Raw genomic sequence first — 27874 nt, 5'->3', positions numbered from 1 at the left:
TTTTGAATTTTCATTTAGCATGCAAAGAGCTACATGTGATAAACCACATACTTGCATCAGGAAAATATCAAACAAAAATGATGTACCTAGAAACAGAAAATACAACTTAAAATTTTAATGTGTTTTTTTGTTTCGTATTCTTTTTTGTTTAGATATAATTTGAACCATGTTTCTTTTCTTTTCTTTTGAGACAGTCTCACTCTGTCACCAGGCTGGAGTGCAGTGGCACGATCTTGGCTCACTGCAACCTCCATCTCCCAGGTTTAAGCGATTCTCCTGCCTCAGCCTCCCGAGTAGCTGGGACTATAGGCGCATGCCACCATGCCCAGCTAATTTTTGTATTTTTAGTAGAGATAGAGTTTTATCATGTTGGCCAGGATGGTCTCAATCTCTTGACCTCGTGATCCACCCGCCTTGGCCTCTCAAAGTGCTGGGATTACAGGCATGAGCCACTGCGCCCGGCCTGAACTATTTCAATCCTAACATTGGTATGTCCTTTTACAGTCCTTCCTAGTGTCTTCTTCCTTATTAAAATTGTACCAGTGGTTGTCAAGCAGCCTTATCCTATATCTTTGTAAGTATCATTTAAAATGAAATTGAAATATCACTTATTTTAGCCAGAAAAGAAAATGGAATGGCTAATTTGGTGAATCCGCTCCCTGTTCATACACTAAGCTGCTGACCCCTGGAGCTCAGAGGCTGGAGGCAAGGCTGTGAAGCTGTGAGGTAGGCGCGGAGGTGAGGGCTCAGTCACAGTGGACCTTGCCCTTGGCCACCCCAAAGCTAGACAAGTCTCCATTGCAAAGAGTCTGGAGTGGTGAATGAGGCCTGTTTTCCAAGTCATTTTGGTCACCTTGGTCACCCCTGGTCACCTTCATCATGTACTTTCGAAAGGCCTTTTGAATAATAGCAGCACCTCTTTCCTCTTCCTTTCTCTTGGTGGTGGTGACTATGGGTTCATACAACTTCTTGAGAGGATTGGCTTCCATGAATTTCTCTTCCATCATTGCTTTCATGCTATCCAGGCCATCAGAGCCACCGAGTACCCTAGCGGTGAAGGCGAAAAGAATATCCATGCAGTGGAGGCGATCTCCACTCACCATGGGCAAGTCCATTACTAGAAATTGATATTTATTTGGCTTTGCGACACGCAAAGGCTCAGGCAAGGCATCAGCAAAGTCAGAAAGGGCAGCATATTTGATAAATTGTGTTGCTTCTGGGTCAAACTTTTCCCACACTTCATAAAATATGTCAAAGTCATCTTCACACAAAGGGTCCTCACTTTCTTCAGTGGCTGTGTTGAAGTTCTCTAAAATCACAGCAATGTACATGTTGACAACAATGAGAAAGGAGATGATAATGTAACTGACAAAGTAGGATGTGGCTATTCCAGGGAGGTGGCAGTTTTCTGAGGAAGAGTTACATGATTCTTTTGATCGCAGCATGGGGCTGAGCAGGGAATCCCAACCTGCTGATGTGCTTATCTGGAAGAGACAGAGCATGCTGCTGGCAAAAGTCTTGAAGTTGAATATATCATCAATTCCAGACTCTGGATTCACTTTGGAAAACCAGTTCATACCCAAAATGGCATAGATAAACATAATCAGAAAGAGTAGAAGACCAATGTTGAACAGAGAAGGAAGTGACATCATCAGAGCAAAGAGGAGAGTCCTGATTCCTCGTGCAGCCCGGACAAGCCTCAGGATTCGGCCAATCCGAGCCAAGCGGACAATTCTGAAGAGCGTCGGAGGGAAAGGAATGTACTCCTGATTTTCCAAGGTAGAAATCATTGTACCTCAGGAGAAGGAGAAAAGTAAATAAGTTTCCAGAAGGCACACTGGTTTCAGATCCAGCCTGTCTCCTGCCTCAGAATCCTATGGAGGCCGACTTTTTATCAATATTTTGTAGTTCATGTACAAAACTAAGAATTTCTTTTACCACTATCAGGGAAAATACCTATCTGCATCTTAATTTGGAAAATACTTTCCAAGGGCCATACAATTTTTCTACATTTGTGTGTAGAAGAATTTAAACACAGCCCTACTACAGGTGTAGAAGGGCTGTATTTATTTGTGTAGAAGAATTTAAATACAGCCCTACTACAAGTGAGGACAGCTTATCTGCTGAAAGAGCCACAATGTATGTAGGGCCAGAGGGAAATGGTAGCATTAGAATGCTCACCTTTAGGCTGAAGCTGCCCATGGATCTTTCATATTTGTCATCCTCATTCCAAGGACTTGTGAGATCCAAACTCAAAAGGCTCAAGGGACACAATTTGGAGATACTTTCTCTGTTGCTGCAAACCCCATAAATGTCATTTCAGAGGTTTGATCAAACAGCTGAATATTTGACCTAAAATGTCGCCCTGCTCTTCCATTACCTGCTCTGCAGGCGAGTGACGCAAGGATTTAAGACAATTCACATTTTGGCCTAAACATTATAGAATGGTTGGAACATGCTTGCCTTGTGTAGACATGGCCTTGTTCTTGCTTTGAGTGTCTTCTAGGGTCGTTAGGGGTCATGGGCAGTCTTTGAGTGCCCATGACCCCTAATGACCTTGAGTGTCCTCTAAGGTCATTGGGGTCTATTAGGGTTCATGGGCAGCAGAATGCTCTGCTGTCACCTAATGACTAAAGAGAACTAGTTGATTATATACTTCACTGACTACCCAATTATGCCAAAGAAGTTTAATTCATACTTTAATTGGGAAGTCAACCCTGGAAAGATGTAAAATTTATTAAGTGCCAATTCAGCAACAATTGGAGGAGCCCTATCATTTAAGATCTATCTCCTCTATGAATATTTCTTGGGCTGATCAAGCCCATAGTAATCTCTTCTTTCTCTGAGCTCATTTCTGTTTTGCATCATGTGATTTGGTGTTCAATTAATTTCCCTATCTTTTTTTGGCACTTTAAGATGAGTAAGCCGTAATACCTCAACTAGATTGTTAAATCCTAGAGAGAGATTCATTTCAACTCACACTCATTTTGCATTTCTCCAAAAACTTAGGAAAGAGCTTGGAAAAGTATTGAGGCTAAGCGTTGGACGGCAGAAATATTGGCAAAGACATAAAAAACTCTGTCCACATTAGTGAGTAGGATTAATATATGGATTAATCCTACTGCTGAGTATTATTTGGCTTAATATGTGGATTTTCTCATCCACTGGGGCAAATGCCATACAGCATGTGTAACTGCAATTGCCTAGCAGTTGTTCAAAGGGCAAAAGTCAGAAACATTTCCACAAAGTGCATGATGCCTGGCACTGCATGGAAGGAACTGTGGAATGAATGAGCTGCTCTTTTTCTCATCAGAGGAAGGGCTCTTTGAGTTCTTAGAGGGCCTCCCCAGACATCCGACCACCATTTTCTAGCTTTTTTTTTTTTTTTTGCTGCTGTCAATTTCACCAAGACTTGTGATTGGAATTGACTAATAAAAATTAAAGGTCTACTTGACTGTAAACTCATGGAAGAATCTATTGCTAAGCTTTATCTACATTAACATCATGGCTTAGAAACCAGAACACACTATGAACTGTAGCATATTTTGTTGTTGTTCTCTGAAACATCTGCAATGCTGCAGTAGCATTAGGAACCAAAATATCTTGATCCAATATATCCGTTTGATGCATTCTTTCTGAGATCGCACAAAAGCTTCCACTTGGAAAATCAGTTTTCTTTGTCTTCATGGCGTTTTGAACAGTGAGAAGGGCTCCGGGACAGTTTTACATAATTATAAAAAGTCAAGTTAACAGTTTAATTAAAACCAGACTTCAAAAACCCAGAGTAAGCACTTATGGTTTAGCCATGAAGAATTTAATTTTAAAGTTGATGTGCATATGTGTGTGTTTTATAAGAAGGTGTATGGCAATAACCTTCTTTCTTTTGTATTCTTTTATAAACCTTTTAGTTAACCCTGCCTGTGATTAGAAAAAACATACTGACTAGAGAATGAGGCTGGTTGGTAAGTGGGGTCAAAGAATCTGAGACAATCACAGTTCACACTGTGGTTTAAGTTAACATGGGATATAGAATAGAAAAAAAGCTTTGATTGTCTGAATGATATACTCTTGGAAGCCCAATCTAGAGTGGGCCATGGGGCCTTGTACAGGGGTTGAAAGGGGGCACAGTAGTGCCACAGGGGCACAATAATTGTGATCTGGCATCCATGTGGATTTTGAACAAAGGAAAAACATGGGCAGTAAATCCTTAAAACTATAAAATGCTCATAGGGCTTATAGTTGCACAGGAAAGGTAGAACTTTGACTCAATTATCTGAATAAATCAGGTTACCACCACAAAAACTTCTGAGTCATTTTAATTTTGTCTATTTCCATTGAATACATTAGCTGCATAATTATTGAACTCTATTTCAGTTGTGTAGTGAGTTAAGGGAATGGAAATTACTCTCTATCTCCTAGCAACTTCCCGGTAGAGAATGGCATTAGTACCCCTGTCTATTCTTTCAGAAACTACACTAGGCCCAGTTTTCTGCTTTGTGGATAGTTTGAACAAACTTCAAAAAATGATAAGATTTACAAACTTACTTCTGGTTCTTAAAGTCCCTCTGACTGCTGATTTTACTTACTAACAATGGAAAGAAGCACGACCACACAGTCAAATAAATTCCAGCCATTGGTGAAGTAGTATTGCCTCAAAGCAAAGATTTTGATGAGACATTCTAATGTAAAGATGACCACAAAGACCAAGTTGAGATGGTCAAGGATGGATTTCATGGCTTCGGGTTGGTTATTTGATTCAGCCATCATGCTAATCATGTTTAGGATAATGAGACTTATGATGACGATGTCAAAGATCTGGCTTGTGACTACATCGAACACGAGACCTTGACATTTGTTCTGAGAGAAAAAAGAAATTATAAATCATTTTGAATGCAAGAATAAAATTACATACAATAAAAAGAACATAAATACAACAGAATTTGTTTTTCCTTAAAATTAAAGCAGTTCCTTGAAAAATACACAGACCCTTTTCAAAGGGCAAGAAATTCTTATAAATCCCCAGGGTTGCCTTATATATTTTCATTCAAATGTAATTAGTAACTGGTTTTAAGTGCTTAGGCTTATAGTTTTAATTCCATTTTAAAACAAAAAATATTAAAAAGTCTTAGTAACAACATAACTTTGACGTGATTGATGATGTGCTTTGCTGAAATAAAACAGTGCATGTTGGATTTAATAATAAAAAGATGAATCTTGGTCTCTATATTTTATCTCTTTCTGTATTCTTACTTCAACAATATTAGTGCAGAGAATACCTGCTCACATAAGTATGTTGGACAAAATGGAATTAGTATCTTCAATGCTCCATTTGCCAATTCACAACAATCAGAACTTAACCAAAATTCTGTATTCAAATAATTCTCCAATGCCAATTTTAAAAGTCTTGTTCACTTGAAGATAAAGCTAATAGATGAGATTATAATCCAATAATTACTAAAACTGAAGACAGAAAAAAGATGATTAATTTATATTATAACTGAGGGTGAATTTACATGTGGTTTATATACAGATGGCCATACTGCCCAAAAAGTGAGTATATGCTGATTGTTCTGGTACAGGTCCTAACTCAAGTTTGCATGCCAAGTCTACCATATGCAGTGAAATTACTAAATTATTCCATGATTTTCTTTAATACAACTGCTGTGAAGCACTACTTTGTTCTTCACTTTGTGGAAAACTATTCCTAAATACAAACCCAGACATTGAAATTTTATAGCATTCTTGACTATACATTGGTTGCTTTACAATCTGTGTACATATTGTTTTATATTATATTATCATCAAATCAAAGTGGCATACACTATTATCTTTAGAGAACTCACATACTCCTAATAATACATCTTTAGACACGCAAGGGATCTGTTATGTAATCCAGGCAAAGATCATGTTGGCTTGTGGTGGTGACAGCAGATAAAGATAAAAGCATATAGGCTTAAGAGCTAATGTGAGGTGGAAGCAAGAACCGTCAGAGAATTCAAATGTAGTGGGCTTTGAGAAAGTTAAGACTGAGAATATAGTTTCTGGTTGATAAAACCATTTAACCAGCCAGAGAACAGAGGATGAGGAATATTAAAGGGAGATGATAGATCTGACCTGAGCAGGTTGAGTTGAGGTGCCAGTGGGGGATCCAAGGGCAATGGGCAGGTAGAAGTATGAGTTTGGAGTGCAGGTGCAGAAGCTAGAATACAGATGACATTAATACTGATATGAATTAAAACCACGGGAGTGAATTATATATCACATGGCGAGAGCAAGGGCAATGAGAGGAAGGAGGGTAGGGACAACACTGGAGGACACTACATTTCAGTTGTGATTTTCAAACCATGTGCTGGGAGCCCCAAGGCTTTTATCAAAGAGCCAGGAGAAGACACTAGAAAGTCAAGTGCCTTTCCTATTTAAGCATGAATTTGGGAAGTCAGAAAAGAGCTGGAGAAAAGACACTTTCAAGGGTGAACTCCAGGGAAGTGGAATGAAGGGCAAAAGGAAATATGAGGGAGGGTGAGTATTGGTTTTATAGTTAACTCTAACATCTAGACAAATAGAGGAGATTAAGAGCATAAATGTCCTAAAGTGTTGGATTACCTAAAGTGTTGGATGATCAAAAAGCATTCTATGTCACTTCAGAACATAGAGTGACTCCTATACCTCAGTATGAATTTTAAACCAAGAAATGAAGCCACCCTGTGAAGATGCTTCAGGAGAAATCAGAAGTGATTCCAAACCCCTTGTTCTATTACTGGAAATGAAATGCATCAATGCTCAGGCCAAAACAGCTATGTTTTCCTCCTATGCAATTGCTCTTCGTTTTGAGGGTCAAAAGCTAATATTTGGATTTTAGAGATGGAAAAAAAAATCTCTGGGGAGATAAAGTTGTGGGTCAATGGCTAACTGTTGATTTGAAGTCTAAGCCCAAACTCAGGGACTTCTGGTGATATGATGTTGGATTTATGTCATGCGACACTACTCTGGAATATAAAAGTCAAGACAAACGTGCAGTGTTAAGTGGTGAGATTGTATTTGATTACCAGAATCATTCACTGAAGGCTTGAGTTGTAGCTACACAGGGAGAGCTGTGACTTTGCACCTACTCCCAGATAAGCCACGTGATAAGCATGCTATAAAAGATGGTAAGGAATGGAGGTGACAGCTTTCCTATGTTAATGTAGTCTGCACCCACTTTCAGTTCATCTCTTACAGCCTAGCATGCTCTGTGCAGTGCATCTATGTGTTGCAACTTCTGCTGGGCTGTGTGCTGTGTTGCTTGAAATAAACTGATAAATATATGGGAACATATTGTGTCTTGTGACTCTTAGTTAATGCCAAACCCAAGACCAACTGGTAATGAGTCAGTGGCTGCATAGCATGCATATGTAAACAAAAATTCTCTCTTTTCTTGTTGTTGGCTCAAGTTCAAGTAAGAACTTTAAAGTGAAATCAGTACTAGAAAGTGAGATTGGTATTTAAAAGCTAGATTCAATTTAGGTAAACTGAAGTCCCATAAACCGCTGGCAGATTAAATCTTCCCAAATATAATTTTATTATGAACCCTGTGGTCAAAAATCTCTCACTACATAAAAGATAAATTCTAAATTCTTGGCCCTGACATTTATTGACATTTTTAATGCATCAAAAATACTTCATTTAAGTGTGGTGGACTCTGTTTGTGCCTTATAACATTTTTTTTATTCAATAAATAATTACTGAGAACACATTTTATGCCAGGCCCTATTCTGAGTGCCGAGAATAGCAGTAAGTGAACTGCATTCATCATTTAGAATCTCATGTTCAAATGGAAATCTCCAAATTATCTGCATGCTTCCCATTGCAAGCCCCTCTTTCATCTGGCTTTCCCTGATTTTTCAGCACCCACTGACCTGCTCTGCTATGGAGCTTTCAAACTCACTTGTCAGAGCTACCAACTCTGTTGTGTCTGTTGTACTACTTTATAATCCAATGCTCTCAAGTATGTATACAACATCTCAGCTCCTCAATTAGACTGCAAGCACGGAGCTGCCCGGCATGCTGCTTCTATCATGCCCCATAGTACCTGATAAAGCAGGATTCATAGAGTGCAGGTATCAGCAAACCATGGCCTATAGGACAAATCCAGTGACCTATCTGTTATTGTACAGCCCATGAGCTCAGAATGGGTTTTACATTTTTAAATATTTGGTGAGAAAAAAGACAAAAGAAGAATAAAGTTTAGCGATGTATGATAATTATATAAACTCTAAATTTCCATGTCCCTAAATAAAGTTGTGTTGGAATACAGGCATGTTCATTTGTTCTATATTGTATATGGCTGCTTCTGTGCCACAATGGCAGAGTTGAGTACTATGACAGAGACACATAGCCAGCAAAGACTAAAATATTTACCATCTGGGCCTTTAAGCAGAAGTCTGTCAATCCCTGATACACAAAGTTTATCATAAATACTTGTAAAGTGGAAGTAAGTATGCATGACCTTAACCTCACACTAACAAAAACTGGTAAAAAATATTACAAGTACATTTTAAACTCATCAAAATTGAAAAAAGCAAAAACAGGAAGATGGCAGATAGGAGGCAGGGCTAACGTGCATCTCCCACTTGGATGGACAGAACAGTGTGTGGAGACTCACACTGTGGACTTTTGCTTCAAGAACCACCACAAGAACGTAACAGGAAAACCAGAAGAATTCACAGATCCTTTGAAAGAAGCGACATGCCACTGCAGACTGCACAAGACAGGTGAAAAGCCGTGAGTTCCCAAAGTGTGAGTGAGAGACGGGAAAACCTGCCTCCAAACACACATCCCCACTGGGGAATCTGAAAATCCAGATCACGAGAGAAGGATGTAACCTCACCTAGAGCTGAAATGACTTTAGGGAGCTGCATGAAGTGCAAAGTAGAAGAAGCAACAGGAACCTTGAAGGCACTCCCAGTCTCCAGCTTGAGCCCTGGAATGCCATTCCTGACTGTATCTCACAGGGGCCTTCTGAGAAGGCAGCCAGCCAAATACAGGAGGGGCTATAGGGTGAAAGAAACTTCCAACTAGATTTTGTGATAATTTCGACTGGGCACAAACTTCCTTGAGCAGAATCCTGGGGGCTAACGGGAGTTGCTGCAAATACGAGTGCAGGAGCTGCTAACGTTGTGGGCAGACAGGGAGGGATGTGGCCTGAACGCCATGCTTGCTTTGTCAGCAGGGAAGCTTATGGCCTGGGGCAGGTTTGAGATCCCTGAGTAGGCTGCCTGGATCTAAACTTGGTGCAGTTAGTACGGCACTGCAGGAGCAAGACCAGCCTCACCAAGTGTGTGGGAGCTGGGCGAGGCCTTTCACTACTGGCTATCCCCCACTTCTCTGGTGATCTATACTGCACAGCAGAAGTAGCCATAATCCCCTCTGGAACATAACCCCATTGGCCTGAGGACCACTTCCTCATCCCCCACAGTGGTTATGGCAAGCCCCACTCAAGGAGAGTCTGCACTTGGACGTGCCTAACCCTGCCCTCACCTGATGGTTTTTCTCTACCTGTCCTAGTAGCTGAACACAAAAGACATAAACCCTTGGGGGTTTTATGGCTCTGCCTATCACCTGAAAAGTCAGAATACTTCCCCTGGCCAACTTAGAGCAAGCATATATCCCACTGCTAATAGCACGGTGGTGCTCTCTTGAAAGCACCGCCTCCTGGCTGGAGGTCAAACAACTCAGGACATGACCGCAATTCATGACAGAATAGCGCTGATCCCAGGAAGGAGAAAACGACAGCTAATTCTACTGCCTGCAACATCCTGGCTAACCAGAGGTCCTGAGTCTGTCCACATGACAACTTCACTGCTAGCATAACCGGCATTTGAGAAAGCCAGCATACTTAATGTATCTACAGCCAAGGACTCTCACAGAGTCTACTTCACTCTCCTGCCACTTCCACCAGAGCAGGTGCTGGTATCCACAGCTGGGAAACCTGAAAACAGATCACATCACAGGACTCTTTGCAAACATTCCCCAGTACCACCCCAGAGCCTAGTAGCCCTGCCAGGTGGCTAGACCCAGAAGAGCAATAACAATACTGCAGTCTGGCTTTCAGGAAGCCCCATCCCTAGGGAAGGGGGAATGCACCACATCAGGGGATCACCCTGTGGGACAAAAGAATCTGAAGAGCAGGCCTTGAGTTCCAGATCTTTCTGCTGGTGGGTAGTTTCTCACAGCAGAAGCACAATTACAGTGCTGGCACAGTAGGGAAAGTCTGCACCTCTAGCCCAATGGGCAGGCATCCTCTGTGATTGTGAAGGGTCTTAGAGAAGACATCCTTGTTTTCCCCTGGCACTCCACTGCAGACACGGCTGGGGCTTCCCCCACAGGAACACAGTATGGAGGCATCTATAGACAGCCTGTCTGGAACAATCCAGGGTGAGTGCAGCCCCACAGAAGGAGCACACCCCAGATTCAGACTGTGTGAGAGGCAGAGTCACAGTTCCTCCCTACTTGGAACATCAACATTCCTACAGATGAAAAGAGGTGGCTGTCTGATCTGAACAGCCAAAACACTGGGACAGGAGTGAGGCTGTGAGGTGAATAGCTTTCTAGCTGACCTGGCAGAGGAGCTGAGGTAGCTTCCACTCTTCACCCTGATAAAACCTCAGCGCATCTAACTGAGAGCTCTCCCAGCCACATTCATCAAGGCTGGGACCTCAGCCTACTGTTGGGTATTACATTTACCCACCTGCCTTAGCCATAGCTGGTGCCTACTCAGGGATGCCTTCCCTATTGGCCTGAAGCCTGAATCATCAAGTCAGTAAATAAAACACTAGGAAAAAATTAAATAAATAAATAAAAATGTACACCATGAGAGAACCAGATAAGCTGCAAGAGATCCCTGCCATTCCAACTCCATAGGAGACTGTGAACTTGCCAGCACACAAAGATGATAACTACTACAACCAGCATCAGGGAAAGCCAGTGCACAATGACTCTCTATAACTAAGGATCTCATACAGAGTCTTTACTCCTACAAGGACCAATAATCAAATTAGGCTAAAATACACACTGTCCTGATGTTAAAGAGGGAAAATATTTTAAATTAAGAAAAAACACAGTCCAATTAAAAACAAATCCAAGAACAATTTTAAGTAATAGTCTACCCAAGTGAAAAGGAACCAGAAAAGTAATTCTGGTGATATGACAAAACAGGTTCTATAACACCTCCAAAAGATCATACTAGCTTCTCAGCAATGGATCCAAACCAAGAAGAAATCTCTGAATTTCCAGATAAAGAATTCAGAAGATTTATTATTAAGCTAATCAAGGAGATACCAAAGAAATGTGAAAACCCACTTAAAGAAATTTAAACAACAATACGAGATATGGACAAAAAAATTTTCCAGAGAAATAGATATCATAAAGAAAAAATACTCACAACTTCTGGAAATGAAAGAAACACCTAGGGAAATGCAAAATGCCATGGCAAATTTCAACAATAGACTAGGACAAGTAGAAGAACTTTAGAGCTCAAAGACAAGGCTTTTGAATTAAAAGCCAATCAGACAAAGACAAAGAAAAAAGTTTAAAAAATGAACAAAGCCTCCAAGAAATTTGGGATTATGTTAAATGGCTAAACCTAAGAATAATTGGTCTTCCTGATGAAGAAGAGAAATCTAAAGTTCATAAAACTTATTTGAAGAAATAATTGAGGAAAACTTTCCTGGCCTTGTTAGAAATCTAGACAACCAAATAAGAAGCTCAAAGAACTTCTGGGAAGTTCATCACAAAAAGATTATCACCTAGGCACATAGTCATCAAGTTATCTAAAGTCAAGATGAAGGAAAGAATCTTAAGAGCTATGAGACAAAAGAAATAGATAACCTATAAAGGCAAACCTATCAGATTAACAGTTAACTTCTCAGCAGAAACCTTACCAGCTGGAAGGAATTGGGATCCTATCTTTAGCCTCCATAAATAATATAATTGTCAGCCAAGAATTTTGTATCCAGTGAAACTAAGCTTCATAAATGAGGGAGAGATAAAGTCTTTTTCAGACAAATAAATGCTGAGAGAATTCATCAACACCAAACCAACACTACAAGAAATGCATAAAGGAATTCTAAATTATGAAACAAAACCTTGAAATACACCAAAACAAAACAAAACAAACAAAAAAACCTCCTTAAAGCATAATTCTCATGGGGCCTATAAAACAACATGAAACTGGAAAACATCATTCTCAGTAAACTATCGCAAGGACAAAAAAGCAAACACCGCATGTTCTCACTCATAGGTGGGAATTGAACAATGAGAACTCATGGACACAGGAAGGGGAACATCACACTCCGGGGAATGTTGTGGGGTGGGGAGAGGGGGGAGGGACAGCATTAGGAGAAATACCTAATGCTAAATGACGAGTTAATGGGTGCAGCAAAACAACATGGCACATGGATACATATGTAACAAACCTGCACATTGTGCACATGTACCCTAAAACCTAAAGTATAATTAAAAAAAAAAAAAAGAAATACAGCGCCCCCAAACATGCCCATTCATGGACTTGACTTAGTAAGTCTGAGTTTAGACAGCTATCACAAGTTCTCAGATATAATGATGCAAATAGATACAGATCAATTTAAATAAAACTTTGTGGATAATACAAATTAAAAAAATTATTCCATTGTAATTTTTAAGCTTAAAAAAAAAACCCAACAAAGTATTTAGGCAACAACTAACATGATGAATAGAACAGTACTTCACATCTCAATACTAACATGGAATGTAAATGGCCTAAACACTCCATTTAAAAGATACAGAATTGTAGAATGGATACCAATCCACAAACCAAGCATCTACTGTCTTCGAGAGACTCACCTAACACATAAGGACTCATATAAACTTAAGGTAAAGGGTGGAAAAAGATATTCCATGCAAATGGAAATGAAAAGTGAGCAAGAGTAGCTATTCTTATATCAGACAAAACAGACTTTAAAGCAACAAAAGTTGAAAAAGACAAAGAGGGACATTATATAATGATAAAATGATTAGTTCGACAGGAAAACATCACAGTCCTAAATATATGTGTACCTAACACTGGAGCTCCCAAATTCATAAAACAATCACTATTAGACCTAAGTAAGGAGGCAACACAATAATAGTGGGAGACTTCAGTATAGCACTGACAGCACTAGACAGATAATCAAGACAGAAATTAAACAAAGAAACAATGGACTTAAACGATACCCTAGAACAAACAAAATTAACAGATGTTTACAGAACATTCTACCCAACAACTGCAGAATATACATTCTATTCATCAGCACATGGAGCATTCTCCATATCACATGGAGATAGACCATATGATAGATCACAAAACAACTCATAATAAATTTAAGAAAATCAAAATCATATCAAATATCCTCTCAGACCACAGTGGAATAAAACTGGAAATTAACTCCAAAAGGAACCTTCAAAACTATACAAATACATGGAAATTAAATAATCTCCTCTTGAATGATCTTTGGGTTAACAATGAAATCAAGATGTAAATTTAAAAATTCTTTGAACTGAATGATAATAGTGACATAACTTATGAAAACCACTGAGATACAGCAAAAGTGGTGCTAAAAGCAAAGTTTTTAGCATTAAATGCCTACATCACAATGTCTGAAAGAGCACTCACAGACAATCTAAGGTCAGATCTCAAGGAATTAGAGAAAGAAAAACAAGCCAAAGGCAAATCCAAACCCAGCAGAAGAAAATAAATAACAAAGATCAAGCAGAAATAAATGAAACTAAAACAAAAAAAAATACAAAAGGTAAATGAAACAAAAAGCTGGTTATTTGAAAAGATAAAAATGATAGACCATTAGTGAGATTAACCAAGAAGAGAGAAGATCAAAATAAGCTCAATTAAAAATGATACAGGAGATAGTACAACTGATACCAGAGAAATACAAAAGATCATTCAAGGCTACTACAAACACATACATGCACAAATTAGAAAATCCAGAGGAAATGGATAAATTCCTGGAAATATACAACCATCCTAGATTAAATCAGGAAGAAATAGAAACTCTGAACAGACCAATAAAAAGTAGCAAGATTGAAACAGTAATAAAAAAATTGCCAACCAAAAAAGTCCAGGACCAGATGGATTAACAGCTGAATTCTATCAGACATTTAAAGAAGAATTGGTACCAGTCCTACTTACAGAAACACATTTGCAAAATTATAACTGAGGAAATTGTGATAGTGAAAGAAATCACAACTAATGGACTCCATCTTCTTCTAACCTTTAAGCTGTCCTTGTTCATTCCTGGGCATAGGCTGAACTAACTTTGGGAAGGAATTCAGTTCATGGCCTGACTTTGAAACAAAATTGATAATAGATCTTTCCCCAAAAGACCCCTCCTCTTGCCTGGGGACCAGTCTGCCTTTGCAGGACTAACAAATTAGCTACAAGATTAGAAATTAAGGTTTAGGGGTCATGCAGCCCCTGGACTCCAAGAGTCTGAACCTCCTCAAATTGCTCCTGGGGATAACATCAGTATTGTAAAACCTAAGATCAGTGCTTGAGATATTTTGCAGACCCTGCACTAGATGGATCAGCTGACACCACCCAGACCCATAATCTGCCTCAACCAGGTCTGCCATTCCACCCAGGAACAGAAGACAGCAAGAAAACCTAATTTTGACCCCCTATGATTCCATATCAAACCTGGCCAATTAGCACTCCCCATTTCCCTAGCCCCTACCCGCCAAATTATCTTTAAAAACTCTGATCCCTGAATGCTCAGGGAGACTGATTTGAGTAATAATAAAACTCCCATCTCCCACACAGCCAGCTCTGTGTGAATTACTCTTTCTCCATTGCAATTCCCCCATCTTGATAAATTGGCTCTGACTAGGCAGGGGGCAAGGGTGATTACACTAAAAGATAGAGAAAGAGGGAATCCTCCCTAAATCATTCTATGAAGCCAGTATCACCCTAATACCAAAACCAGGAAAGGACACAACAAAAAAGAAAACTACAGACCAATATTCCTGATTACTATAGGTGCAAAAATACTCAAAAAATACTAGCTAACTAAATCCAACAGCGTATCAAAAAGAAAATCCACCATGACCAAGTGGGTTTTATATCAGGAATGCAGGGATGGTTTAACATACACAAGTCAATAAATGTGATACATCACATAAACAGAATTAAAAACAAAAATTATATGATCATCTCAACAGACACAGAAAAAGCATTTGACAAAATTCCGCATCTCTTTATGATAAAACCCTCAGCAAAATTGGCATAGAAGGAACATAGCACAAGGTAGTAAAAGCCATCTATGACAAACCCACAGCCAACATCATACTGAACAGGTAATGGTTGAAAGCATTCCCCACGACAACTGGGACAAGATAAGGATGCCCACTTTCACCACTTCTATTCAACATAGCACTCAGAAGTCCTAGCCAGAACAATCAGATAAGAGAAAGAAATAAAGAGCATTCAAATTGGAAAAGAGGAAGTCAAACTATTGCTGTTTGCCAAGGATATGACTGTATACTTAGAAAACCCTAAAGACTCATCCAAAAAGTTCCTAGATCTGAAAAATGAATTCAGTAAAGTTTCAGGATACAAAATCAATGTACATAAATCAGTAGCACTGCTGTACACCGAAAACCAAGCTGAGAAACAAATCAAGAATTCAATTTATTTTACAACAGCTGCAGAAAAAAATAAAATACTTAGAAATATACTCAACCAAGGAGATGAAAGATCTCTACATGGAAAACTACAAAACACTGCTGAAAAAAGTCATTAATGACACAAACAAACGGATGCACATCCTCTGCTCATGGATAGGTAGAATTAACATTGTGAAAATGACCATACTGTCAAAAGCAATCTACAGACTCAGTGCAATTCCCAACAAAATACCACCATCATCCTTCACAGGACAAGAAAAAAAATCTTAAAACTCATATGGAACCAAAAAAGAGCCTGCATAGCCAAAGCAAGACTAAGCAAAAAGAACGAATTTGGAGGCATCACATTACCTGACTTTAAACCATACTACAAGGCCATAGTTACTGAAACAGCATGGTACTGGCATAAAAACAGGCATGTAGACCAATGGAACAGAATAGAGAATCCCCCAAAAAAGCCAAATAGTTACAGCCAATTGATCTTTGGCAAAGCAAACAAACATAAACTGGGGAAAGGGCACTCTATCGCACAAAATGTGTTGGGATAATTGGTGATTTGCATGTAGAAGAATGAAGCTAGATCCTCATCTCTCACCTGGTACAAAAATCAAACCTGCACATTGTGCACATGTACCCTAAAACTTAAAGTATAATAAAAATAAAATTAAATTAAATTAAAAAAGAAAAAAAATCAACTCAAGATGGATCAGACTTAACTCTAAGACCTGAAACCATACAAATTCTAGAATATAGAATATAACATCAAGAAAACTCTTCCAGATATTGGCTTAGGCAAAGAATTCATGACCGAGAACCCAAATGCAAATGCAACAAAAACAAAAATAAATAAATGAGACCTAATTAAACTAAAAATCTTCTGCACAGCAAAATAAATAATCAGCAGAGTAAAGAGACAACTCATCAAGTGGGAGAAAATATTCACAAACTATGCATCTGACAAAAGACTAATTTTCAGGATCTACAAGGAACTCAAACAAATCATCAAGACAAAAACAATTCTATCCAAAAGTAGGCAAAGGACATAATCAGACAATTCTCAAAAGAAGATTTACAAATGGCCAAGAAACACAGAAAAAAAATGCTCAACATCACTAATTATCAGGGAAATGCAAATTAAAACCACAATGGGATGCCACTTTACTCCTGCAAGAATGATCATAATTTAAAAATAAAAAAAAAATAGATGTTGGCATGGATGTGGTGAAAAGGGAACACTTTTACACTGTTGGTGGGAATGTAAACTAGCATAACCACTATGAAAACCAGTATGGAAATTCCTTAAAGATCCAAAAGTAGAACTACTATTTGATTCAGCAATCTCACTACTAGGTACCTATCCAAAGGAAAAGAAGTTATTACATGAAAAAGACACTTAACACACACCACATGTTTGTAGCAGCACAGTTCACAATGGCAAAAATGTGAAACCAACCTAAATGCCTGCCAACCAAAGAACAGATAAAGAAAATGTGGTATATCTACACCATGGAATACTAGTCAGCCATAAAAAGGAGTGAAATAATGGCCTTTGCAGCAACCTGGATGGATTTGGAGACCATTATTCTAAGTGAACTAACTCAGGAATGGAAAATCAAGTATTGTATGTTCTCACTTATAAGTAGGACCTAAGCTGTGAGGACATAAAGGTGTAAGAATGATATAATGGACTTTGGGGAATCAAGGAAATGGGTGGGAAGAGGGTGAGGAATACAAGACTACACACTGGGTACAGTGTACACTGCTTGGGTGACAGGTGCACCAAAACCTCAGAAATCACCACTAAAGAACTTACACATGGAACAAAAAACCACCTGTTCCCCAAAAACTACTGAAATAAAATAAAATAAAACTGGTCAAAATTAAGTTCAAACAAACCACTAAGTTCATATGGTTGCAATAAGTATTTACTTAAGCACATACTGCCTGGCTCACTAAAAAATAAATTTAAGTTGTTGTCCAGGCTCTTACTTTTGAATTTGAGTATCTAATTTTCCTAAGTGTTTGAATATGTCTTGACTTCTGTTGAGTCCTTAATGTCTGCAAATTTTAAAAATAAAGAAGGATGGCATTGCGGAAATTTGAGTTCCTTACAGTAACTCAACTGTTCTACATATTTACAGTCATTCAATTGCTCTCACCAGAGGCCGTGGAATGGGTTTTTGAGGTTTTTTGGATCCTAATTTTTTCATTGCATTATAGTATTTCTTCTGTTCTTCTGTCATAAAAATGTCTTGGCCACCTAAGTATATGGAGAAGATAAGAGCTAATTACCTTTAACAAGTTTTTTTTGGAATCTAGTTCTGAATTTTTTGACACAATTTTGAAATTACATTACATTTCTATTAACAATTCCTAAAATTTCAATGGTAAGCTTAAAAGACTGGACCATAGCAAAATGCTGTAAAGAAACAAGATTTAAGTTAAGGTGTACAGGAGAAATAAAGTTACCTTTATCAGTTATTTTTCACTTTTTAGAACAGAGAGGTTACAAATATTTGCAAATATACACAGAATCTTTACAAAAATTTGATATATTTCAGCTTGCATAAATCAAACCGTGATGCAACAAAAATAGAAATTAGTACAAAAATTTAGACAAACATCTCATAAAGGCAATTGAATTTCTCTTAAATAATGAATACACATAACACTACTAACAAAGCTGCATAAAATCTGTTCAGAGCCACTCTCAGGGAAAAAAAAAAGTTCTAACTATTTTCACTACTGAGCAAGAAAGAACAGAAAAATGAACTAGGATTCTCATATCTGGAAATTTGGGGGCAACATATTTAGAAAGGCTAGATAAACTAGAACAGAATTCTTTTAAAATGTAAAGCTGAACTTGCATAAAAGTAAGAAAAAAAATTGGGGGTCTGAAAATTGAGAGATCAAAAACATAGACTAGTAAATCAGCCCAAAGCCGTGGCTGGTCTTAGAACATTTAATAATCTCTGTAAACTAGAATCTCAGTTTTTAGTAAATGTAAGGGGGTAAATGGGAAATAAGGCCTATGAAAAGGCAGGATAGGCACAGACGTCTTCGCAAGAATATGGGACTATCCAAAGGCAGCCAACAGAATGGTAAAGAAAAAAAACCCGAATCTTTCTGTTGGCAATGGAAGACAACCAGAAAATTGTCTCAATCCAGACTATGAGTAAAAAGCCCGTCTTCCCTGATTATTTGTGACTCCAGGCTTACTTTGATGAGGGTTTGGGGGCTGACTTTACTCCACCAGCACAGATAAAAATATGTAGCCCTAGAAGTCAACCTAAAAATTAATCAAGTTGTTCTAGGATGCTGGGAAGAAATTAGTCTTTTAGTAATCATATATGTCATAATAGTATTAATACCACTATTCTGAGACTGTAGTGTGTGTATGTGTGTTGTGAGATAAAGAAAATGAGTAATTGTGGAAATTTTAAATTCTATCGTTTTTGCCTTTGAGAATAAGGTTTCTCAGTGTGGAAAAGGGGAGATATAGATGTTAAGTGAAAACTTTGTAGTCCTGAATTTGAGTTATCAGTATGCAAGCTTCCACTTATATATTTCCTTGTAGTCCTGAATTTTAAGCAACTCTGTCCACTCAAAGGCTTAGAAACAATGACAATGAGCATTCTAGATTGTGGTCTTCGAGACCGTTTCCCACAAAGAAACAAACAGTTTTTAGAGAAATGGCTGATTACAGATCTAGGGCAGGAAAGGTACAACCTAAACTTGGAACATTGTGGCATTTCAGAGAACAAGAAAGTTGTCAAACGGAAAGACCTTATGTGTTTGAATCCTGATTTGGAAACAAACAAACAAAAAGCTTCAACAGTGAAACACAGAATTAATAAATAAACATTTTTCTTTTAAATTAAAGGCTCAGACCAATTTGAAAATAGACTGGGTATTTGATGAATTTAAAGAACTCACATTAAATTTTTTGGTGTGCTAATGGAATTGTGGTTATGTTTAAAAAGACATATGTTCTAAAATATTTATGAATCAAATGATGTGATGTCTGTGGTTTGCTCCATAAAAAAATCTGGTGGCAGAGTTGAGTAAGGGCATATATGGCTTAGAACAAGGACATTCCTAAGTCAATAAATGTTGTTCTGGGTGATGGATATTTTAGGTTAATTCTAGTACACTCTTGTGCATGTTTGAGATTTTCTGTAATAAAAAGTAAAACAAGACAAAACAAAAGGATATAGTAGATTGATCAAAACAATGATTTCTAATGTAAGCTTAAATCTAAAATCACAAAGGCTGACATCCAAATTGCAGGTAGTGATAGAAATCAAGATGCATATTACAGAGAGGATGCTACATCACACACTCCTGAGTAGCAGAAGCAATACAGTTTGTGTAACAACAGGGAACAACTTCCCCAGCAGATGCTAAGAAGGCCAATTGGTATCAAGGTACATTTTGGATGAATTATGAGAGTCCAGAGGAAAAATAAAAGAAAGCCATAAAACAATTAGGAAAACCAAAGGAGAATACTTAGTTACTTGATTTGGGGATTGAGAAATGCCTTTAGTTCATAAGTACAATTAAAAAAAAATCCAAAAACAACAAGATTGGGAGTTTGACTCTGAAAAATACTAATGTCTATAAGTTAAATATGTTATTACAAAAATATAAGATGCATGTCACAAATTGGACTAATTATATAAAAATGCATACAAAAAAGATGGCAATCTCAGACTTAAAAATAGACAAATGATATAAATAAAAAACTCTTAAAGGAGAAATACTTGTGGCCATCAATCTGTGAAAAAGTGTGTAACCTCACTAATGATCAAATAAATAAATATAAAACAATGAGATAACACTTCCCCATCAGTCTAAAAAAGATAATAAAAGTATAACAATTAGAATGATGAGATCTCAGTAACCACGCATTTTCATATTCTGCAGAATAAGGGTACCTAGCACAGCATTTCTGGAAGGTATTTTGACAATATGTCTTCAATGATTTTAATATTCTAATTCTAGGAATTTATGCTGAAGAAATAATCAGAGATACACAGAATTTAAAAAATGGTCATAATTGTTTTAGAAGAGCAAGAAATTTAAAAACAACCTATAAATGTCCAAAGAGGGGAATGATCAGGATAAATTATGGTCTATCCATAATATGCAATGTAATTCAGCCCTGAGAATTCTTTTTTTTTCTTTTTTTTCTTTTTTGAGATGGAGTCTGGCTCTGTTGCCCAGGCTGGAATGCAGTGGAGTGATCTCAGCTTACTGCAACCTCTGCCTCCCAAGTTCAAGCAATTCTCCTGCCTCAGCCTCCCAAGTAGCTGGGATTATAGGCGTGTGCCACCACAGCTGGTTAATTTTTTTGTACTTTTAGTAGAGACTGGGTTCCACCATGTTGGCCAGGCTGGTCTCGAACTCCTGACTTCAAGTGATCTCCCCGCCTCAGCCTCCCAAAGTGCTGGGATTACAGGTATGAGCCACCACGCCCTGCCAGGGGCTCTGAGAATTCTTATAGCAAAGATAATTTTATGACATAAGCTTATAACTAATGAGGTCAAAACTACAAAATTAAAAATATACGGTAATCCTAACTGTGTAAAAGTAATACAAAGTGACTGGAATGGATTATACCAAAATCATAAGAGGCATTGTCTAAAGTGGTTATCATTTGGTGGCCACCTTTGGGTGATTTAAATTTTCTTTTTATCTTCCTTAATTTTCCACATTCACTACAAAGCTCCTGTGGATTTTAGAATCAGCAAAATAAACATGTGTTTATTATAGTGCATGGGGAAGAAAACCTCCCTAGCCCTGCCTCTTCCCCAGTCATCTTCTTTCCAAGTAGGGTGGATAGATCTGCTGAGGCTTGGGTGCTGGGGGCCAGGACACACTGGCTGAAAAAGGAGAGTATATTATTTTTACAGTGGATAATAAAGTGCATTTGAAAGGTTATTAAAATATGACCCTAGTGTCATATTTAATAAATACTAATCCTGGTGGTTGTTGTTCTATTAGGGTTCAGTTATTAATGGGTTTCATCTCAATAGTAGCAATGTCCATTGATTAAGAAGGTAAAAGAAAATAAAAGTAATGACTTAATTAAACCCAGATGTTTTCAGTCTTCTTTCAGCCTCATCTTTGAGGATCATCTCCAGGCAGACATGGGAGCTCCCTCCTTGTTATTGTGCAGATCGTAAAGGCTAGTTTGTATAATATTCTAGGCCAGAATTATGTTTTATTAATGCATTGGGAGGACAGAGATAAAATTACCAAATCAAGACAATCCAGATACTTATCTTTTTCTGCTGTTGGTTGAAGTTGTCAATAATAACACCAATGAAGAGATTCAGAGTGAAGAATGAGCCGAAGATGATAAAGACTACGAAGTAAATGTAACCGAGTGAATTGCTCTCAAACTCTGGCTGTTGTTCTTTCTGTTAGAAATTTTTTTAATAAGAGAAAAAAACAATTACTGGAGAAAAACATAAGCATTCTAACTACCTTATCTAGAAGACCAAGGTGTTTCTTAGCAGCAACATTGACTACATAGCCTCTTCCTAACAGCCATGGCCCCTGTTGGGAGCCTGTCTTTCAGTTTTCCCAGCTCAGCTTGAGTGATGGTGTGTGGTGGGGACCTGGGGTGATGGAAAATCGGGCTTTTTACTCTAAGCAAAGGAGAATCATTGAGGGATTGTAAGGGAGAAGAGTGGTATGATCACATTTGTCTTTTTAAAAAGTCATCCATAGGGAATGTCCATATGGGTATGTAATTGGAGGGAACCTGACTGGAGATGAGGCCACCACAGGAGGGGCACGTTCACCTTGGGCAGAGGTGACTAAACCACTAAGTGTTGTTGAACTACTATGACCCCCATATAGAGCCCACTGCTTTACTTAATATGTGGTTATGTCCTTTCACTCTTAACTTCCTAGTGCCTAGCATGCCTTCTGATATGTAGATTTTTGATACACATGGAATGAATATCTAAATGAATGAATGAATGATCGAGCTCTAAAACGGACACAAATTGACTCCAACCAAGCTCTCCCAGTCCAAGGTACAACCCAAATCATCTGAGAGCCCTTTCATCCAAGTCCTTTGCATTGTTATTGGCTTCAAGCACTTTTAGGCAGGTGGCAAAAAGATTTCACTTTTTTTCCCTCTATCACATCAAAGATATAAGTGCTGATAGCTCTGACTAATGTTGAATGCACTTATGGTATTTGTTATTCAACACTCACAATGTAGACTAGTGTAATGAAGGTAATTATTTGAAAATATTATTTCTCTCTTTTGCTATGAAGACTACCTGACCTTAGTCCAGGTTTGCTTGAGGCATCACTTATTTGAACAAAAGGTAGACATTAGTACAAAAACAATGTAATGGAAAGAATATTCAGCATTGGACATTTAAAATAAAATTGCCAATTGGGCTAATAGTCTTGCATGTTAGGTTACTGCTTTGAGATATAGGAATGTCTGTACTCCTTCATGTCCCTCTTTGTTAGATAAAAGGTGTGAAGGTGGAGAGTTTTATTGGAGGGAGATTTAGACAAAAAGATGAAATTATCAAAACTCACCCAATTTGTCCATAGGAAATGTAGGAAAAATAAATAGAGACAGAAAATCAGAGCTACAAGATGTGTGTCCTGATTATCCCTCTTTGGGTCTGGAAAGGGGGGTTGGAATGCAGTAAATTGAGGGAAACATGGAAGGCAAAGAGGGTATTCTTGCTTTACTTCTGCATTTTCTGGAAGGAATTACTACTGGGAAGGCCTGAGATATATTAAGCAGGCAGGCTGACTTAAGAGATTTGAGTAACATAACTGAACAGAGAGAAGCCTCTTGAACCTCTCAGTTCTCATGTGGCTTGGACACGGAGTTGATAGCCATGGGCCTGTCATGTTGGGCCTTGTAGCAAGGAATGGGAGTAGACTGCCAGGGACCATGTGGAGGATATGGCAGAGAACCAGTATTTAAGGCCAGGAGGAGATGATGGGGAGAATGCCCACATCATCAACAACCACAACTTCAATATTTGAGGCCAGCAGGGTGCTGGGTGACTACATAGACAACAGCCATCAAGCTAGAAGCTAGCATACAACAACCAGTACATATCAGGACCGGCATCAAAACAGGCACCCATCCACACACTTCCACCCACCTGTCACTCACTCTGGGAGCATCTGCAAGCCACACACTTTGTCTACTACACATCTGCAAAACCTTTCCTCCCCACTCCCCATCTCCACCTCCGTGCAGATGGATGTCAAAGCCAAACTAGAGTGAAGACCACGTACTCAAAAAGACAAAAGAAATGAGTACATTAGTATTTTTAAAATATTTCCTTTGCTATAAATTGTAATTATAAAATTATGTTGTATATATAATTATGAAATTACATTGTATATATAAATATCACAATGTAAACTATAATTGTTATAAACAGTTAAGTATCTACTGTTAGCTTTGCCTTTCCAGAAAGTTGATTTTATTAACACACCCAGAAGTAAGCAAACTCAGATTTGTTGCTATGCATCATCTGTATATTAACTTATAATGACAATCTGTGAATTTATAATGACAACTGGAATGGCCATAAAGATTAATTCTCATCCCTCGGTGCTGCTATAACACTACTCAAACCACCTCTACTGCTACTACAGGTTGAGCATCCCTAATCTGAAAATCCAAAGTCTCAAGTGCTCCAAAATCTGAAACTTTTTGAGTGCTGACATAATATGCAAAGGTCATGCTTAAAGGAAATGTTCACTGTGGCATTTTGGATTTTCAGATTAGGGATGCTCAACTGTATTATGCAAATATTCCCAAGTCTTACAAACTCCAAAATCCGAAACACTTCTGGTCCCAAGCGTTTCAGATAAGGGATACTCAGTCTGTACCAGCTCACAGGTACTGAATACTTTTTAGGTGTTAGGCATCAACTCTGCAGACTCCCAAATAGGTCAAAATACACACATGTGCTATAATAGAAAACAATAATTTCTGCCATTGACTTCATTATTGAGCCAACCATCTGCTCACTCTATGGCTTTGGGAAACTCTTTCTTTTTATCCCTCAACTTTCCAAGCTGGAAAATAGAAACTAGGCTAGATTACTGAGTACACTTCCAACTTTGGGAATCCGTGATTACCTTTTCTTTAACTAAAATTCAACAGCTGGCCACCACTAGAAACTCTAAAATTCAACAGTTGGCCATCACTAGGGAGTCTGGAGCCATGCGAGGGTCTCCCTTGCAAATTTAGTGCAGTCTTAAGGTTTCCCACAATCTAAAACAGATACTCTTTGAAATTTGGTTTCTGCCTATCCAACCATTTGGAGAAGAGGTAAGAAGAAATCAAGGTATCCTGTGATTCTGCCACTTCTGCCTCCATCTCCTGTATGAGTGGTTTTTCCTTGGCCACCATGGAGAAAGAAGACTGGACTTTAGAGAATATTGGGGTATCAGATACTCACTAGAGGATGCATAAGAATCCTTTATATTAGGCAGTGGTATCTCACAGCGTTTTGTTCCAAAGAAAACAAGGCAGAGAACCCCGGCTGCTGGAACTATGATGCCAGTTCTGGACTGTCTATGTAGTCATGATATCTCTGACTTGACCCTAACACTCCAGAACATGGTAGAACACTGACTCACCTCTCTGGAATCAACAGCTGCATATATAATATCCATCCAGCCCTTAAATGTTGCCTGCAACAAAAGCAGAAAAACATGAATAATACAAATGTAGACTTGCCATCAACAGATACATGGCATGGAAAAGCAGGTGAGGCCCAGTGGGCTGAATATATAAGATGATACCCCAACCTTCTAGGACAGGATGCTCAGATGAAAGAACAGTAGAAGGGAACTCAAGGATGTGTGTCTTGGATTTTTTTCTTCTTCTTCATTTGTACAAGATACAAAGTTTAAAAACAAGAAATTTCCACCTTAAAAGTTACCAGAGAAGCTGAAGCTGTGGCCCAACAGCTGAAAAGAGACTGGCTAAGGGTTCTTTTCTGATGCCATATTTATTTGCACTGCCTGTTCAAGACCTGGCAACTGTGCTTTAAACAGGGAACTGTTCAAAGTGTCATGACCTACGCCTGAGGCTCCACTCCTCTCTGCCTGGAGTTGTGGAGAGCCAGCAAGGTGCCATACAGGACAATGTGAGATGTATAGATCCTCAAAGGGGCATCACTAGGAAGCTGAGGCTCAGCAGTCAATGAAGTTGCAGATGCTCAGTAGAGGACAATTCCAGAAGGCATTGGCTTTCATATAAGGAATTAGGATTTGCTTCTATTATCACAATGGAGTCACCGCATTTTTATTAGCTGAGAAACAATTCTTGATTCTCTGAAGTTTTTTCTCCTCAGAGTGAAAAACATACTGACTGTACTTACCACTTGCAGCAGAGCGAGGTAAGCATTTCCCACATTGTCAAAGTTGACTTTCTGGTTGATCCAAGAGAAATTGCCACTTTCACATTGACTTTTATTTGTAATGATGGTAGAATTTATAACTGAGTCTGTTCCATTAACGCATTTCCCAAATTTTCCAGAAAAGAAGTGTACTCCCAGAATACAAAATATGAGCCAGAAAATGAGGCAGACAAGCAAAACATTCAGAATGGCAGGTATGGCACCTATGAGAGCATTGACCACCACCTTATGGAAACAAAAGCAAAGAAAACCATAACAGATGGGTAGGATGCACCAGGCTCTTCGACTTCTCAGCATGGGCCTGATGTGCAGGGCTTGATCTCTTGGAGCTATGTCCTTAATCTCCACATACATGTGCCCCATCCCCATGACAAGCCCTGCTCTCGGCTCCCTACATAATAGGTCCTCTCTGTTGCCACTGAGGATACCTTGAGAAGTGCCCTGGTGATGACAGTGTTAGAGACTTACAGACACCTACCCCAGGATTCTGAGAGGAAGCTAGAGCTCATCTTGGCTGTCACAGAAGCTTTTAGGGTAGAAACTATATATTAGGCTTTTCTCTACCTCTCAAATTCTAAGCACTGGGTAGGCTGGGAAGTAACCCAGGAAAAGCTTGGCAATTTAAGGAAATCTCAGCCCAAAAAGAACTGTTGGTCTTTCCACCTTTCCCTGTTAACTGAACTTCTACCCATTCTTCTGCAGAATGTACCTTCATTCCTTCAAACTGGGACAGCGCGCGAAGAGGCCTCAGTGCTCGTAGAGTCCGGAAGGACTTCAATTCCTTTGAGTTAATGAGGGTGGTCACAGAGATCTGATGGGAAGAGAGGCCACAGATAATGCACCTGACTTGGTGTCCAGCTGGAAAGTCCATTTTTCTCCTTATCTACCAAAGCTACAGTCCATAAACGTGGGAACAATGCACTCACATTATTTGTTTAGTGAAAGACAAAGAAAATCTGAGAAATTGTTGTGAATTAAAGGAAACCAAAGAGATATAACAATCATGTAATATGGGGTGCTGAATTGGATCCTGGATTGGAGTGGGGGCAGGAGGTGGATGCATAAAAGGAGTTAACCATAAAGAATCTTGTTATGGCAGTCAATTGAAATTTATTATGACAGTCAATTGCCATAACAAAGCTCTTTATGGTGAATTTGAAAAATTTGACAATGGATGTGGATTTTAACTGAATCAATGTTAAATTTCCTAACTTTGATCACTGTATTGTAATCATGTGAGACATTGTCCTTGATAGGAAATATACATTGGCATGTTTAGGGGTAATAGGTTTGATGCTTACAACTTAATCTCAAGCAGTTTAAGGGGGAAAAAAGAGAGAAAAAATGACAAAGCAGATGGGTGACAATAATTGACGAACCTGCAGAAAGAATATGTGGATTTCATTATACTATTTCCTGCAACATTTTTCTTAGTTTCAAATGATATCAAAATAAAAAGTTACACGGAAAAAATAAATTATTTGCTAATATTTCCCCTAATCCAAATAGCTCCTTATTGGGGAATTAAATGCTATTTTCTCTCCCAATATACTTCTCCTCAATAGGACAGAACTGAGTATTAGAAGCTCTGTTAAGTATACCAAATTAAATCTTAACAATATTTACAGATGCTCAGTAGAGGACAATTCTAGAAGATATTGGCTTTCATATGAGGAATTAGGATTTGCTTCTATTATCACAATGGAATCAATACTGAGCTTGAGTTGAATCTGCTTGCTGCAGATCTT

General features: G+C 38.4%; 1 protein-coding gene across 1 annotated transcript in view; it reads right to left on the bottom strand.

Annotated features, from left to right (window-relative positions):
- Positions 1–746: 746 nt before the first annotated feature.
- Positions 747–27874, bottom strand: part of SCN11A (sodium voltage-gated channel alpha subunit 11) — a 97578-nt gene continuing 70450 nt past the window's right edge. Inside the window, exons 20-26 of the mRNA XM_055294803.1 lie at positions 26836–26937; positions 26088–26351; positions 25342–25395; positions 21974–22115; positions 17850–17950; positions 4587–4857; positions 747–1795 (exon numbers count right to left, since the gene is read on the bottom strand). Coding sequence (XP_055150778.1) covers positions 747–1795; positions 4587–4857; positions 17850–17950; positions 21974–22115; positions 25342–25395; positions 26088–26351; positions 26836–26937 — 1983 coding nt within the window. The remainder of the gene's footprint in view (positions 1796–4586; positions 4858–17849; positions 17951–21973; positions 22116–25341; positions 25396–26087; positions 26352–26835; positions 26938–27874) is intronic.

This window comes from Symphalangus syndactylus, chromosome 1 (assembly GCF_028878055.3).
Source record: "Symphalangus syndactylus isolate Jambi chromosome 1, NHGRI_mSymSyn1-v2.1_pri, whole genome shotgun sequence".
NCBI classification, from domain to species: domain Eukaryota; kingdom Metazoa; phylum Chordata; class Mammalia; order Primates; family Hylobatidae; genus Symphalangus; species Symphalangus syndactylus.
The sequence above is the reverse complement of the archived record's forward strand: the minus strand, read 5'-3'. Positions and strand labels throughout refer to the sequence as shown.